Source organism: Amblyomma mixtum, chromosome 5 (genome assembly GCF_055824585.1).
Source record: "Amblyomma mixtum isolate Tamu chromosome 5, ASM5582458v1, whole genome shotgun sequence".
NCBI lineage: Eukaryota > Metazoa > Arthropoda > Arachnida > Ixodida > Ixodidae > Amblyomma > Amblyomma mixtum.
In genome coordinates this window covers 34,536,898-34,550,493 of record NC_143016.1, presented here as the reverse complement: position 1 = coordinate 34,550,493, position 13,596 = coordinate 34,536,898, and the positions used below count along the sequence as shown (strand labels likewise).

General features: G+C 43.7%; 1 protein-coding gene across 1 annotated transcript in view; it reads right to left on the bottom strand.

The window, feature by feature from the left end:
- Positions 1 to 2,431: 2,431 nt before the first annotated feature.
- Positions 2,432 to 13,596, bottom strand: part of Gcn5 (Gcn5 acetyltransferase) — a 28,168-nt gene continuing 17,003 nt past the window's right edge. Inside the window, exons 15-20 of the mRNA XM_089543890.1 lie at positions 11,269 to 11,412; positions 9,291 to 9,405; positions 8,604 to 8,634; positions 6,155 to 6,224; positions 5,932 to 6,016; positions 2,432 to 3,411 (exon numbers count right to left, since the gene is read on the bottom strand). Coding sequence (XP_089400016.1) covers positions 3,218 to 3,411; positions 5,932 to 6,016; positions 6,155 to 6,224; positions 8,604 to 8,634; positions 9,291 to 9,405; positions 11,269 to 11,412 — 639 coding nt within the window. The 3' untranslated portion in view covers positions 2,432 to 3,217. The remainder of the gene's footprint in view (positions 3,412 to 5,931; positions 6,017 to 6,154; positions 6,225 to 8,603; positions 8,635 to 9,290; positions 9,406 to 11,268; positions 11,413 to 13,596) is intronic.

Sequence of the window (13,596 nt, the reverse complement as noted above, 5' to 3'; positions counted from 1 at the left end):
ACTCAGCTCTCTCCCCCCACCCCAACCCTACCAGAGAGGAATGGGAGGCGGCCCTGCTTGGCTGCTCGGACCTTCAGGCCCAAAAGGCTTTGGTCAAGAGGGCTAAGCTGGCGGCTTCGACCAATGGGGTCCCGGAATAGGGACTCCACCCATTGCGGGGCTCTTTAAGAAAGCCTCACCTCTTTTATTAAATAAAGGCTTTTCATCATCATCATCTAGGCGACGGGGCGGAGCGAGCGCGCGCTGTCATGTTGCTGCGTGATGGCGCGACTTCTGCTAGGCGCGGCGACGGCTCAAGGTCAGCGTAGCTATGGCACGACGGCGGCCACCCGAGGTCTCGCTTTGGCTGTCGAAGTGTTTATTTACGCCCTGTGTTATATGTGGGAAAGCACACTTGCGGAATTTCGCACGAGGTCAAGCTTAGCAGCGCCCGAATGCGATCGGTCCACGCGATAATCGCCGGAGAAGAATGCGAAAAGGATGCATTGTCTTCCAGACACTTTAAACTCGATCGTCGAATAGTTTGCCCATATATTGTGGTTTTCCCATGGTCAAATTTTTGAAAATAGGCACGGTAAACGATCGCTGCTGAATATCTGAAAATTCTTGTATACGAAACAAATATAATACGTAATCGATTCGTATTAGAAATTTCAAATATGCGCACCCTTCTACAATTTATAAATGTTTAGGTTTATGGGGGTTTAACGTCCCAAAGCGAGTTCATGCCATAGTGAAGGGCTCCAGAAATTTCGACCACTTAGGGATCTTTAAAGGGACTATGCAATAAATTAATTGCGATTACGTAAAGCAGACGAGAGATAGGCATTCCATCACTCGTCACCCCAGCGAAAGAATTTTTGAGCTAGCATCAAAAATAACGAAGTTATAGACGATTAAAAATCACGCTCCCCCCCCCCCCCCCCCCCCCCCCAGCTCGTACGCGCGGAGCACCAAGAAAAAATAAGGAAAACAGCTCTGGGACTGGGCCCCGCCCATGATACGTCATTCACAGACGTTCGGTTTGCAACTACCCAGCCCCCAGCAGCATAAAGCCCCAGCATGGCCCCAGCAGCAGCGTCGGCAGCGCCTCTCCGGTCTCTCTTCGCCTTCCTGGATCGTGGCGCACGTCGGATTTCTTCGCTTGTCACTGCGACAAGGGCACTGCGAGTGGTTCCCGAACTCCCGACAGAAAGAGGCGGCAGAGGTAAATTGAAAACATATGCGTGAAGGTAATGCCCTGGCTCGCGCATGACCGAGGGGGTCGCGCGGCGGCTCGAGCAGACGATTTTCACGGCTACCGGAAGCGTACCCGTGACGTCGTGGCTGCCGTGGCTCCAGCGAATGACAACGTGTGGTGGCCTGCCGACGTCACGGGACTAGTGACGTCTATTTTCCAGATTTTAGTTTCAAAGTCGGTTGCTACGATGACACCAATCGGCCCGCGAATTTTAAAAAACGCGGTTTTTAAAAATTCGTAATAAATTGCCGGCTCAGTTCCCAAGACTCATACTTGGTGTGAATGCTTCTTAGCGTCATTTCTAAGTATTGAAAACATTTACAAGTGACTTTTAATTCACTGCATAGTCCCTTTAACGTTCACCGACACCGCACAGTACACGGGCCTCTAGAATTTCGTCTCCATCGAAATTCGACCGCCGCAGCCAGGATCAAACCCGCGTCTTTTGGATCAGCTGCTGAGTGCCATAACCCCTGAGGCACCACGGTGGGCATTTTTATAAACGAAATAAAGGCTTTGATTGTTTGGACTGCATAGTAAAATGTGGAACATGTGAGGTGCAACTCCACCCTCTAGCCGTAAGCACTGCTCGTTCAATGCTGGCTGTGCGATCGCTTAGTTGTGTGTGTACAGTGCTGTGTCACACAAAAGTCACGCTGTGTGTACAGCATGACTTTTTTATAGTCACGCTGTACACACAGAGAGCAGTAACCGGCGGCGCGCAGCCCGCAAATCGCCAACATCACGATCGCTAGTCGCGCTGTGTGCCGCAAGTAGTGGGCTGTGGCCGCACGGCCGTAGATAAATCTCATAAGCTGCGAACAGATCTGTGTGAACACATTTCCCATACTTATGCGTATGAATTTTGTTTGTTTTGAATGATACCAAGTTTTGGATGACACAAATTTGTTCACGACCCTGCGGGATTCGTATCTCCAAGATCCTACTGCATCTTTGCTTAAACTAATACAGTGCCGAGGCACTGGTGCCAAGCACATTCACTAGGAAAGATGGAAGCAAAATCTCTTATAGAACATTTATTTGCAGCGAAATCTGCTTGTTCCCAATTATACCTCCATCCCATGAGACGGCAGCTCATGTGCATGCTCATGTGAGGGCAGATATTAAAAGTTCAGAAATTGTTATTCACACAATGACTGTAAAAGAAATAAATGAGATAAGCCAGCAAAATAACCTTCATGTTCTGTAATAACACAAGGAAAGTAGATACAACAATAAAACATACTTCATACATAGATTCTTCAGGGTGATGACTCTACTGCTACAAGATATTCCTAAAACATTGCAAAGTAGCACAGTAGAACATGCTTTTATACACTGAGAGAAAGATGGAACAAATGAAATGAAACTTTGGACAGCCAATTCACAAGCTGAGATCGTGCGATATAATACAGGGGAACTCTGATTCTCAAATCTGCAGCATTTAATTATTAAGAGTGTGGGAAATCACATTTTACACCAGGCAAAAGTACTGAAAGAGCTCCAGAGTCCATACTGAAGGATTTTATACACATGATCATGACATGTTAGTGCTAAGCACGAGTGAACACACGGTATCTTGACAGAAACTAAGCCCATCAATATACCTAAAAATGGAACCCCAATGCAACCCTGACGAAAGCCAATATATACCGCCCTACAGCAGATAACTGACTATTTAATGCTGAGCATTATAAAACACAAAAAAATTGATTAATGAGTGAAGAGCAAAGGCTGGCATAAGGGTTTTCGTTAAACCGGTATCTCGTGCGCTTGTATATTGGGCACTTCTATGAGAAGATCTAAAGTCACTGACACATGTTGAAACAAACAAACAAAAATGCAACAAAACACCAGGGGATATTCATCGGGTTATGCTACTGTACCCTGTGGTGACCCAAGAGCACACATGAAGGCTCTGTGAGAACAATGCGGGCAACGAAAGCTCAGTGTGTTGAGAGGCAGCATGCCGTGCTGTCACTTGTCCCAGAGACCTGCCTCCTTCATTTTGTTCTGGAAGAAGCGGTCCAGAGTGTTGGCGCACTTGTAGTACTCAGTGTCGGGGCTGTTGTAGGCACGGCAGTTGCTGAAGATCCTCTGCATGTCCGCAATGAACAGCCGCTTGTGCACATAGTAGTGGTTTTTCAGCCTTTCCGCCATCGTCTTCAAGTCTGCAAGTGACACAAAGACTCCACTCAGCTAATGATGCACACAGCGCCCATAATCTGTGAGGCTAGTTAACAACTTGGTACTACAAACAAAGAAAACAAGAAAGAAAGGACAAATTGGGGTCAGATTTAAAATTTCGACCATCCATGCACACAGAGTTCGGCTGTTCTCAAAAACGTACAGTACACTCAGGCAGAAGAGCGCTTTTTTTTCTCAGATGTCATGGAAAAAATTCATTCTACAGTGACTACAACCTGCTCACGACATTTGTATCAAATTAATTTATTGAAACAGTCCTTATGAGACATTCACTGGAAAAGAAAAAAAAACAGACCCAAGCATTGCATTAATCTATTATCTATTTATTGATGCCTCAAAATGATGCCTCTATCTTCTCATGGGCTCCATCAAAATTAAGACAGGGTCTCTTCCACATTTATGTGATCCTGATGCTTTCCTAAAGATACTACAATGATATAGCATCAATAAATTGATGCTAAATGAAAAATAAGTTGAACCTGGTTATAAGTAAGTCGAAGGAGCAATTTCTTCGTTACAGCCGTTACTTCACTACAGCAGTAGGTGACCGTGATCACTACTGTTGAATGCCAAGAGGCTTACGTGACCCCGTGTAGACCTAGGACAACCTAGCTAGCATTTAGTACGCCGCTTATGTTTTTGAGGGAGACTTAAACATATGCTAAAGCACCCCAATTCGGCTGACTATCGGTAAACAAACGGAACACGTCAGCTTCACCAAAGCGCAAGCATCCGTTTCTTATGCGACCCGAACAGGCTTCAGTGCCTTCAGAATAATGCCAAAGATGACAGGGAGACCTGGCTGCTGTGAAAGTGGGCAGGTAGTGGCGATTGCAGCACCAGTACCCGTTCCGGCTGTCTTCCCCGTGTGATGTAGGAGCACACTGGCCACAATACTTCACTGCACAGCAGCAGCGTCTTGTGGAAAAATGGTACGCAGGACCAAAGGCTAACGAAAAAACCATTTGAAAACAAGGGATCTCAGCTGATTTCTAGTTTCCATCAAACCGGGGGCAATGGGTATTAGTGACTGCTTCTCTGTTGCAGACAACTGTGGACAAAGTGCTCAACGCTATGTAAGAGTCCTTCGCTGTCTGACATTTCCTTGCGCCCCATGCAACTGCTTTGATTATGGCTGTCTTCTGGTCAAGAGAAATTGTTTGAAGAATTGAAAAAAAAAAACAGTGCAATGGAAGACGAGACAAGAGAAGGACAAACACCAGCCCGTATTTTCCCTCTTCTGGAAGAGAAATTGTCTTGCACTTGTGTTTTCCACCACTTGCGAAATCTGCGAAACGTCGATACATTCAAGCAGACCAATGCACTTCCTAACAGTCTAACCATGTGACCGCATTGTGTAAACGAAAACTATACTGCAAATGGCACCTGACGAGCACAGCACGCTCACAGAGGACGTGTGTTTTTTTTTTTTGCTACAGTGAGGCTTTGACTGTATTTGGGTGACATCTATTGCATTCTCACACAGAACCAACCACTCACAATATTAAACAGATGCATGTAATCAACACTACAACTACTGTCACCCAAGGCATTCTCCGGATTTAAGCAGCGTTCTTAGTAACTTACAGCCACAAAATAACTGTGAAAGCAGCTAGAAAGCAGAATTCTTATAAACTTCAAAACGCACACAAACAGCACCTAGGCACCACTAGGAAAATGCAGCACTTAAGCAAAGCCACTCGCTATACAGGGTGTTTCACCTAAGACTTTCTGCAATTTTTAAAAATAAGCTATTTGAATTAGATGCGCGCTTTTTCTGGCATAGCATTGTCAGTGGTGTAGTGCATTATAATTCAACTAAGACGTGCTAACTAGCAGGCTTGTTAACCAATATTTAATAGTTAACTTTTAAACTATTACCGTTGGGCTCCTTAATTATTGAGAGGCATGCAGCCCACCGTAAGTAATGTCCATATCCGTTTTTAGAAATTCGAGAACGCGATTATCCTCGGCGCTGTGGCCCAACAAATTTCGCCTACATCGCGCCAAAATACATGCGGTTTGAGAAGCTTGCAGGCAAAGCAACCTCTCCAGTGAGCCTAACTCGTCCAAATAGCCAAAATTTGTTGGGCCACAGCGCCGAGGATAATCGCGCTCTCGAAATTCTAAAAACGGATATGGACATTACTTACGGTGGGCTACATGCCTCTCTATAATTAAGGAGCCCAACGGTAATAGTTTAAAAGTTAACTATTAATTATTGATTAACAAGCCTGCTAGTTAGCACGTCTTAGCTGCATTATGATGTACTACACCACTGACAATGGTATGCCAGAAAAAGCGCGCATCTAATTCAAATAGCTTATTTTTAAAAATTGCAGAAAGTCTTAGTTGAAACACCCTGTATAAGTAAAGAAAGGCTCAAGTTGAACACTGCAAGCATCGAGGTTATAAACAAGAAAAATGTCAAGGTTATTCACTGTTTACTGTCGGTAGCCTGTTCCCTCACAATATCAACTCACCCATTGGATACTTGATGTGATCATAGTAGTCAGGTGCCTCAGATTTCTCCACTGGTTTCACGAAGGGCCATGCACTACTGTGATTCTGAAAGGCAGGAAATGGAAAACCCACATAATGGCACCAGAGTCCTCCTGGCCAAGATAACTTTTAAAATTTTTTACACTTTGGAGTATCTGACACTGCATTTGAAACACCAGGCCACAAATAAGTAGAAAAACTCACCTTAACTTGTATCAACACAGACTTCATTGCTTGATATGCCTGATCAGGGTCCATTTGCTCCTGCTTTACACTAGAAAAAAAAATGAAAAGTAGCCATATGTTCATATGAGGCATGCCAATGAACATACTGACAGAAGAAAGAAAATGGGGAGAAATATAAGGAAACAAGAGATTAAGCACAATATTTTCTTGAATTATAAGGGTAAGTAGTCTGTCCATTTTAAGAAACAAGGGCGAAAGTTGACCATATTCAGTAAAATTTTATTGCGTTTCATTTAAAGTAAGGTTGCATGCAAAGAAGAGTACTTTCACATTGAATAACGCTGTTCTTGGTTCTAAACACTACACCTTCGAAGGCCGGCTACCTGAAGGTTCATCACCATTCAACAAGTTGTAGTGAAGGTACGAAATGTGGCAAAAACTTCAATAGGTGGTGGCACTGGCCCCATAACCCATCACCGCTTTGTACATTGGCCCCTCGAGTTTTTAAGCAAGACCGAGACATTGTCCGTAGTCAAATGCAGACATACAGGTTCAAGGCAGTTGTTATTAAATAAGCCAGAGCTCGAAAAGAAAAACTGATTTTTTGCTTGGTGTTAGTACAACGCTCAATGTGTACCACATAGATGCGCGTAAGGGCCGTGCTTGTGTGCGGGCCACACTCTGTTTTCTTGAAGGAAATAATAAAGAAAAGATCAGCGTAAGAGCTGCACCCAAACATCCCAGGACCCACGCGGGAATAGCCTTCAAAATACACACACACAGGCACTTGCATGCGCTGCCCATAGATGGCGCCTGAGGTCATGGGTCATTATCATCATTGTCAACTTTTCTCTCCGCCGCAATCTCCTGCTATGCACTATTCATATCAGCATCAGTCTTTTGTGGTTGTCAAAGGCATGGGAGTTGACGTAGCGTGGTATAGTTCGCTGCAATTGTGGCTTTCATGTGCTGCCACCGAGCATTGCAATTTTAGCACGATTGGCAAGCACCTTAAAGGGACACTGAGGAGAGCTCTATTAATATTTTTTTTATAGCAAAATCCGATAGTTCGGCATTTCATGGCTTTGTTGCCACTTGGCCGGCAGCGAAAGATGCATTTATTTCTAAGAAATTTGGATTCGAAGTTGAAAAAGTTTTTCCCGCCGCTCTGATTCAAACTTGGGATTCTCCTATGACAACACAGGACTAAGTGACGTGAAACATGACGTGCACATGACGTAACGCAGACTCCGTGATTTCTGGTGGCCAGCAGTGCGGCCCAGCAGCAGCCGAAAAGAAAGCTACCGCCAGCCGCACGTTGAAGGCATCTATCGGCTATTGCGGCCGTCGCTTCGTTTACGTTTACACCGGCGTTTTGCCAGCGTTACAATGGATCCCGTTCTCGAAGTCGTCAACGAAGTTCTCGCAAATAGACACCTTTAGCATACCGTGTACCTTGTTTACCGTTATCGGAATACCGGGAGCCCACATACCGCTGTGAGCAGGCGCTGATTGATCCCGGCGCTGCAGGAGCGCGCGTAGCTGTCGGGTACGTGGCACCATCTGGCAACATCAAGGAGATTTGCGCATGCATTTGCTGCGCCTCAGTGATTCGTGGCTTCTCATGTCCTAGTGTTGCTAGAACTATTGGTTCTAGCAACACTGTTTTGTCCTATGACGTCATGGAGCTTGTACTTGCGAGTTTGGCCTGTGGCGGCGATACCTGTATTTTGGTTCTTGCTCTTTTCTACGTTACAAGAGCTTTGTTGTCAGTATGAATGGCGTTTTTGTAATCAGGAGCTGGTATTCTGTCGATGCAAGTCAACTTCAATTTCTCCTCAGTGTCCCTTTAATGGATACACAGCTGAGAGTTTTATCTCGAACATGGCAAGCATGCAGCGGGCAGGAAATTTGACGTGGACGAGAAGGGTGTCTGACAATGGTGCAACCAAAAGGATGCATTGAGGAACACAAGCTGCAAAAAGCACGCTCTCCGAGGCAAGCCGTGAAAGTTTCCTCGAACTGGAAGAAGAGCTGCTCTGCTATGTGATGGAAGTGTCAAAACAACGGTTACATGTTGACAACAAGAATGCTGCATGACTTTTTGGGGGATGAGCGTGCACCAGAGCACAGCACCAGCTCGGAGTCGACATACTCTGCGAGTGATGGCTGAACGTAGAATAAATGCCGCTCATTCCCTGATTGGTGCTTTTTCATTAATTTTTTTTTCGCACATCACGTACACGGGCCGCCCCGCAAAAATTGGCCCTCAAATTTAGAAAACAAAAGTGCGGCCCTTACACACACTTATACAGCATACACATGGAAGCCCTTCCCTCAACTGCCACTGCATATGAATCCATTTAGTTTACATTTTTTACAAGTACATCCTGAATGCGATAAAATCTGTGTACTGTAATACAAAACAGAAAAGGTCATTTCAGCACTGAGTTTATGCACAACTTACTATTTCTTGTCTGGTTTCCAGCCTGCTTCTCCTGTAAAGAAATCAAGCAAACATGGCTAAATGCAATATAACCCTTGCATAAGATGCATTTTATCTCTTCACCCACTTATTGTGAAAAAAAACCAAGAAGTGGAATCATTTACCCCAAGCAGACAAGCACCATTCCAATTTGTGCACTTAAAGACTGCCGCCGCTACCACCACTGAACAGATCATCCTCCCCCAATAAAATGAGCTAACCACGACAGCTAGCACATGGTAGAGCGAGAATGAATTGGTCAACAACTCGTTAGGTGCTAATGAGTAATCGCTCCTTTATCGCAAAACTATTTCATATGTGCACAGATAATGCACAAAGCTGTGGCTGCTTTGCACCATGTGTACAGCACATATTCAACAGCTGCCAAAGGGAGTGTTTTTTTTTTCAAGCTATAGCTGGAAGTGAAGCTAATGGGCAAACAGTCAGCACAGTAAACCTGGCTAACAGATGCATATAATCCTAACGAATCTTAGTAGACAAAGCAATAAACAGGTACCTGGCACCTGGCAAAGATAAACAAAGATACTATTTACCACTGCAAGATGATAAAAAAAAGAGTGGTTCGTGTAGATTAGAAGCAAAAAGATGACTTTGAAAGAAGAAGAGGAAAAGACTTTGAAAGAAGAAGAGGAAAACTGTTATGCATACGGAGGCCTGGAATGCTCTCAAGAGGAATCTCCCGGACGCCCTCCTTGAAGCAAGGCACACCAGGGTACACTTTCTGCATGTGCTCCTGTTGCTTCTCGATGAACTTCTTCACTATCTGCAGCATTCGCAAGGAAAGGCATGGAAAGAGAAACTAAGCAGAGGCAAGAACAGATTTGCCCAAAGATGGGACCTGGAACTTATATTATGCCATTTTACTTAATTATCTCAGAATACTGTAGGCCTACGCATTCAGCTATTTTCCACACAATGAAATGAATAAAACTATACATAATTTAGCAGCATGTAAAGAGACGCTCTAGTTCACTGAGAAAACCTTCTGACAAAAATACACACGCTGGTTGCGTGTTGTGCTATTTTATGACGCATAAGCGACTAAGGCTATCATGCGGCAATTGCAGGATAGAAACACACGCTGGCAATGAATTCCAGCCTTCCACTGTTCTGAGAAAAAAAAAAAAAAAACAGCACTGAAAAATTAGTTTAAGCGAAATGGGAACAAGTGTGTTCATGGATGTCATGAGTTCATCTCTATGGAGTAGGGTTAATGTATTCCGAAAGTTTATTTTTCCCTGATAAGCTATTATAGAGAAATGCCAATCGACTAATTTTCCAACAGGCTTGCCTTTATTGCATTCACAGTCACCTTCACAGGTGGCAAAGACATTTCTAAAGAAGCAAATGTATCTTGATGCATATTAAGTTAACGAGCTTTTACTGCGTATGTACAGATGAAACCTGGTGTTACACTTGCTAAATGAAGAAAATTTCCACCAGGTTTAACGAAGAACACAGAGATTTAGTGTCTGTAGACAGCAAAATTACTTCCAGCAAGGACACATCAACGAATGAAATTATCACGTAGCAGAGCTATGGCAGAAACAGTAAAGGAATGACCCTAACATGAACAGTGAAATCCCTTCATTGCCATTTCTCAGAACAGTGATCACATGTCCAACATGGGCCTGGCAGGGCCCCACTTGCATATGGTGACAATGAGGCAAGCAACATAAAATGCATAAAGGGATCTCTTGGTCAATGTCTATAAGAGCAATCACAGTATGCCACAATGGTATTCTCAACGAACTGCTCATGTGTAATGTTAGCCCCAAAAAATTTTAAATAAGGAAACTTTCCACTGTCAACGAAAATGACAACACATCTCAGCACATTAGAAAACAACGGGGAGAAAAAACATGACCACAATACCAGAGGCATCAACTTTTCACAACAATCTTAAGCAGTCCCGCTTATAGAGGGTGTTTCACGTAACTTGAACCAAGGATTTTAAAAAAAAGCGGTAATCCGCAGCCCGCTGAAACCAACAATACATTGTTGGCCATCATGTGGCGCTCCTCTGAATATTCTTTTTATTGTGCTTAATTAGTTAATTAACTAAGATGAATTATGCACATTTTCGAATATTCATTTTAGTGCCAAAACCATTACGTTAGGTTGTAGAGCAGGTTTATAAACAACCAATCCAGTTTATTGTAGCATCATAGCCTCAGTCGCTTTGGGACGTTAAACCCCAATAAACCAATAAACCATATCTCCTACGGGGTCCTTTTTTCCGGCATCTAAAGAAAGCCCGCGAAATATGAAAAAATATCACACGACTACGCTCATGTGCTACCAAATTGAAGCGCTCTCAACAGCGTTTCGAGCAAACAGAGCAGGGCCGCTGACCGTGGCGAAGTTAACGGCCGCCGCTCTTAGCAGCGGGAAGTGCTGACACACTGTCAAACCGCTGTCTTGGCACTAAAATGAATATTATAAAATTTGTGTCATTAAACTTAGTTAATTAACTAATTAAGCATAATAAAAAAAACATTCTGCGCAGCGCCACATCATCGCAAACAATGTATCGTTGATTTCAGCGGGCTGCGGTTTATTGTTTTTTTTTTTTTAATCCTTGGTTCAAGTTACGTGAAACACCCTGCATAGAAGTACAACCTACCTCCTTCTGCTTGCGGATGACATGGCTGAAGGCTGTGTAGGATATGCGCTCGTCCAGCTCACAGCCCATGAGGGTGGCCCCCTCGTAGTCCTTTATGTATCCCGTGTACACGGACTTGGGTAGCTTGATGTCCTTGGAGAAACCCTGAAAGCACAGGGTACGAGAATATGCACTCACAAATAACTGCACCATCCCAGCTTGCTCATCAGAGATGTACGACAAGATGCCAAACACAAAGGAGCCCTGGCAGTTCTGTAGCACAAGCTGCATGCCATGTCAAAAGATTAGCAGCAGGCTAGTCCTCTGTTTCACTCATTCCTGCTTACTTGCTTACTTTCATTATAGCAGTTCAAAACTCCTTGCAAAGCAGAAATGAGTAGAAAAGCAAAACAATAGGCTAGATAACACCCACTGCCATCGCCAGCAGAGGATCGTGGCCTAGTATTTATGCACAGTTTTCGTGTATTGCACGAGGTAAATGTAGGTGGCACATAATGGGAGCTGTCATTGAGTTTTTTTGCCCCGCTTTCTACTTATCTGTCAACTGAGAATGTAGCATTTCAAGAACAACACAGAGCAAGGAAGTAATGAACAAGATGGAAGAAATAGTAATGATGAACCAAACTGAAGCAAAATAAGTGAAAAACACAACTTTAAGCTGAAAAATTGCACTGCTTCACCCATACGTAACTGTAGCCTGTTCTTTTTTTCACAAGACAAAACTGGGTGCACCATGGCTGGTGATGTGTTTAAATCACACAATTAAAGTAATCAGCTTTTCACCATACTGAATTATTAAAAAATTTACATTTTCTTTACAAGTGGCAAATCTGCAAAAACTCAGTACATATTTATTTATTGTACCCTCAGGGCCAAAGGCATATAAGGAACACTTGTGGCCATGCACTAGTGCCTGCACGATACGTGATATACCTAGTGTGCTATCCCAATCCTAATTTCCCTTCATGAAAACAATACAGTTCCAGGGCAGAAACTGTTAATGCATAAAGTAGTGCCAGAGCAATAACCTTTCTCAGGTTGTGAATCAACCATTTGCCAATACGTAATTGCAATAAACATCCTGAACTCAGTCTATGGAGATAAATTAAGCTTTTTTTGTCTCTCTCATTACATAGGGTTCTCAGAGGTGTTTGTTATTTTGGCACCAAACATAATGAAACTGTTCGTCCTTTCACCTTCATAACTCTCCTAGTGCGAGCTTCACCATCTCGTTTTTGGTCAAGTATGGTATGCGGGAAAGCCCACTTGCAAAATATATGGAGCTCCCGAAGGAGCAATTCGAGGTGCCACAGGAAGGCAAGCGATAATGCAAAAATCCCACCTGTTGCATTACAACCTGTGCATACTTAACTGTGTGTAATGGCAGGTGTGACGATGATTGGAGGGCTTGTTTCTAGAAAAAAAATTGCTTGGCCGCGTAGTTTCTCTTTCTGAGCTTTGCCACTAGCCCGTGGTGACGGCGGCTGTCGGCCCGCGTATTCACCGGTCAACTGAACCCAGCTCCGTGCTGCTTTCAGACACCAACTGACGTGTCACTGGTCATTTTTTTTTCCTTTTTAAAAGAAGTCTCACTATTCCGACGCCAATGTGCATTCCCTTCGCTTACGTCCGCAATGTTCTTCCAGCCCGCCGAAACTGCGCGTTCGTCACAGGCTTTTCGGTGCTCGTGCAACAGAGCCCCGTCATAAGGTTTGACTTTGCTTTCGCATTTTCAGCTTTATTTTTTTTTTCGGAAGCGCAGGGCATTTTATAAATCAACCTTCAGCTAAACTGAGCACACCTTCCGGTTCCTTGAAATCAAAATTCCTTGAAATCAAAATATTATAATAGTTTTATTAGCTATCATGTTACTTTAAGTTGTCAATCATGTGACAATTCAAGGATTTCATTTTGCATGACCACATTACATATTGCATACTGTTATGCTGTCTAATCAAGTAGTACACATTTCTGTGCATGTGATGTTATTTTTTACATGGTGCTGAGTCAGTCTAGTTTTGTTTATATCAGTTACAAAGAACGTACCGTATAATGCGGAATACAGGTCGAGGCAAAAATATAGGTCGAATATAGGTTGAAGCAAAAAAGTCAACATAAAATTTATGAGGCACAAAACTTCGTTTTATTCACTGGTGTCACCAGACTCGTAGCCTCCTCATTCGTCCGAGCTGTCTGAGCTCTCGTCCGAAGAAGACTGCTTCGCGCTGGCTGCGTCCCACAGCATGTCGTCCTCGGTACCGTCCAACGAGTTGCTAATGCAACATTTCTTGAATGCATGCACCACCATATCGTCGGGCAGTGAGTGCC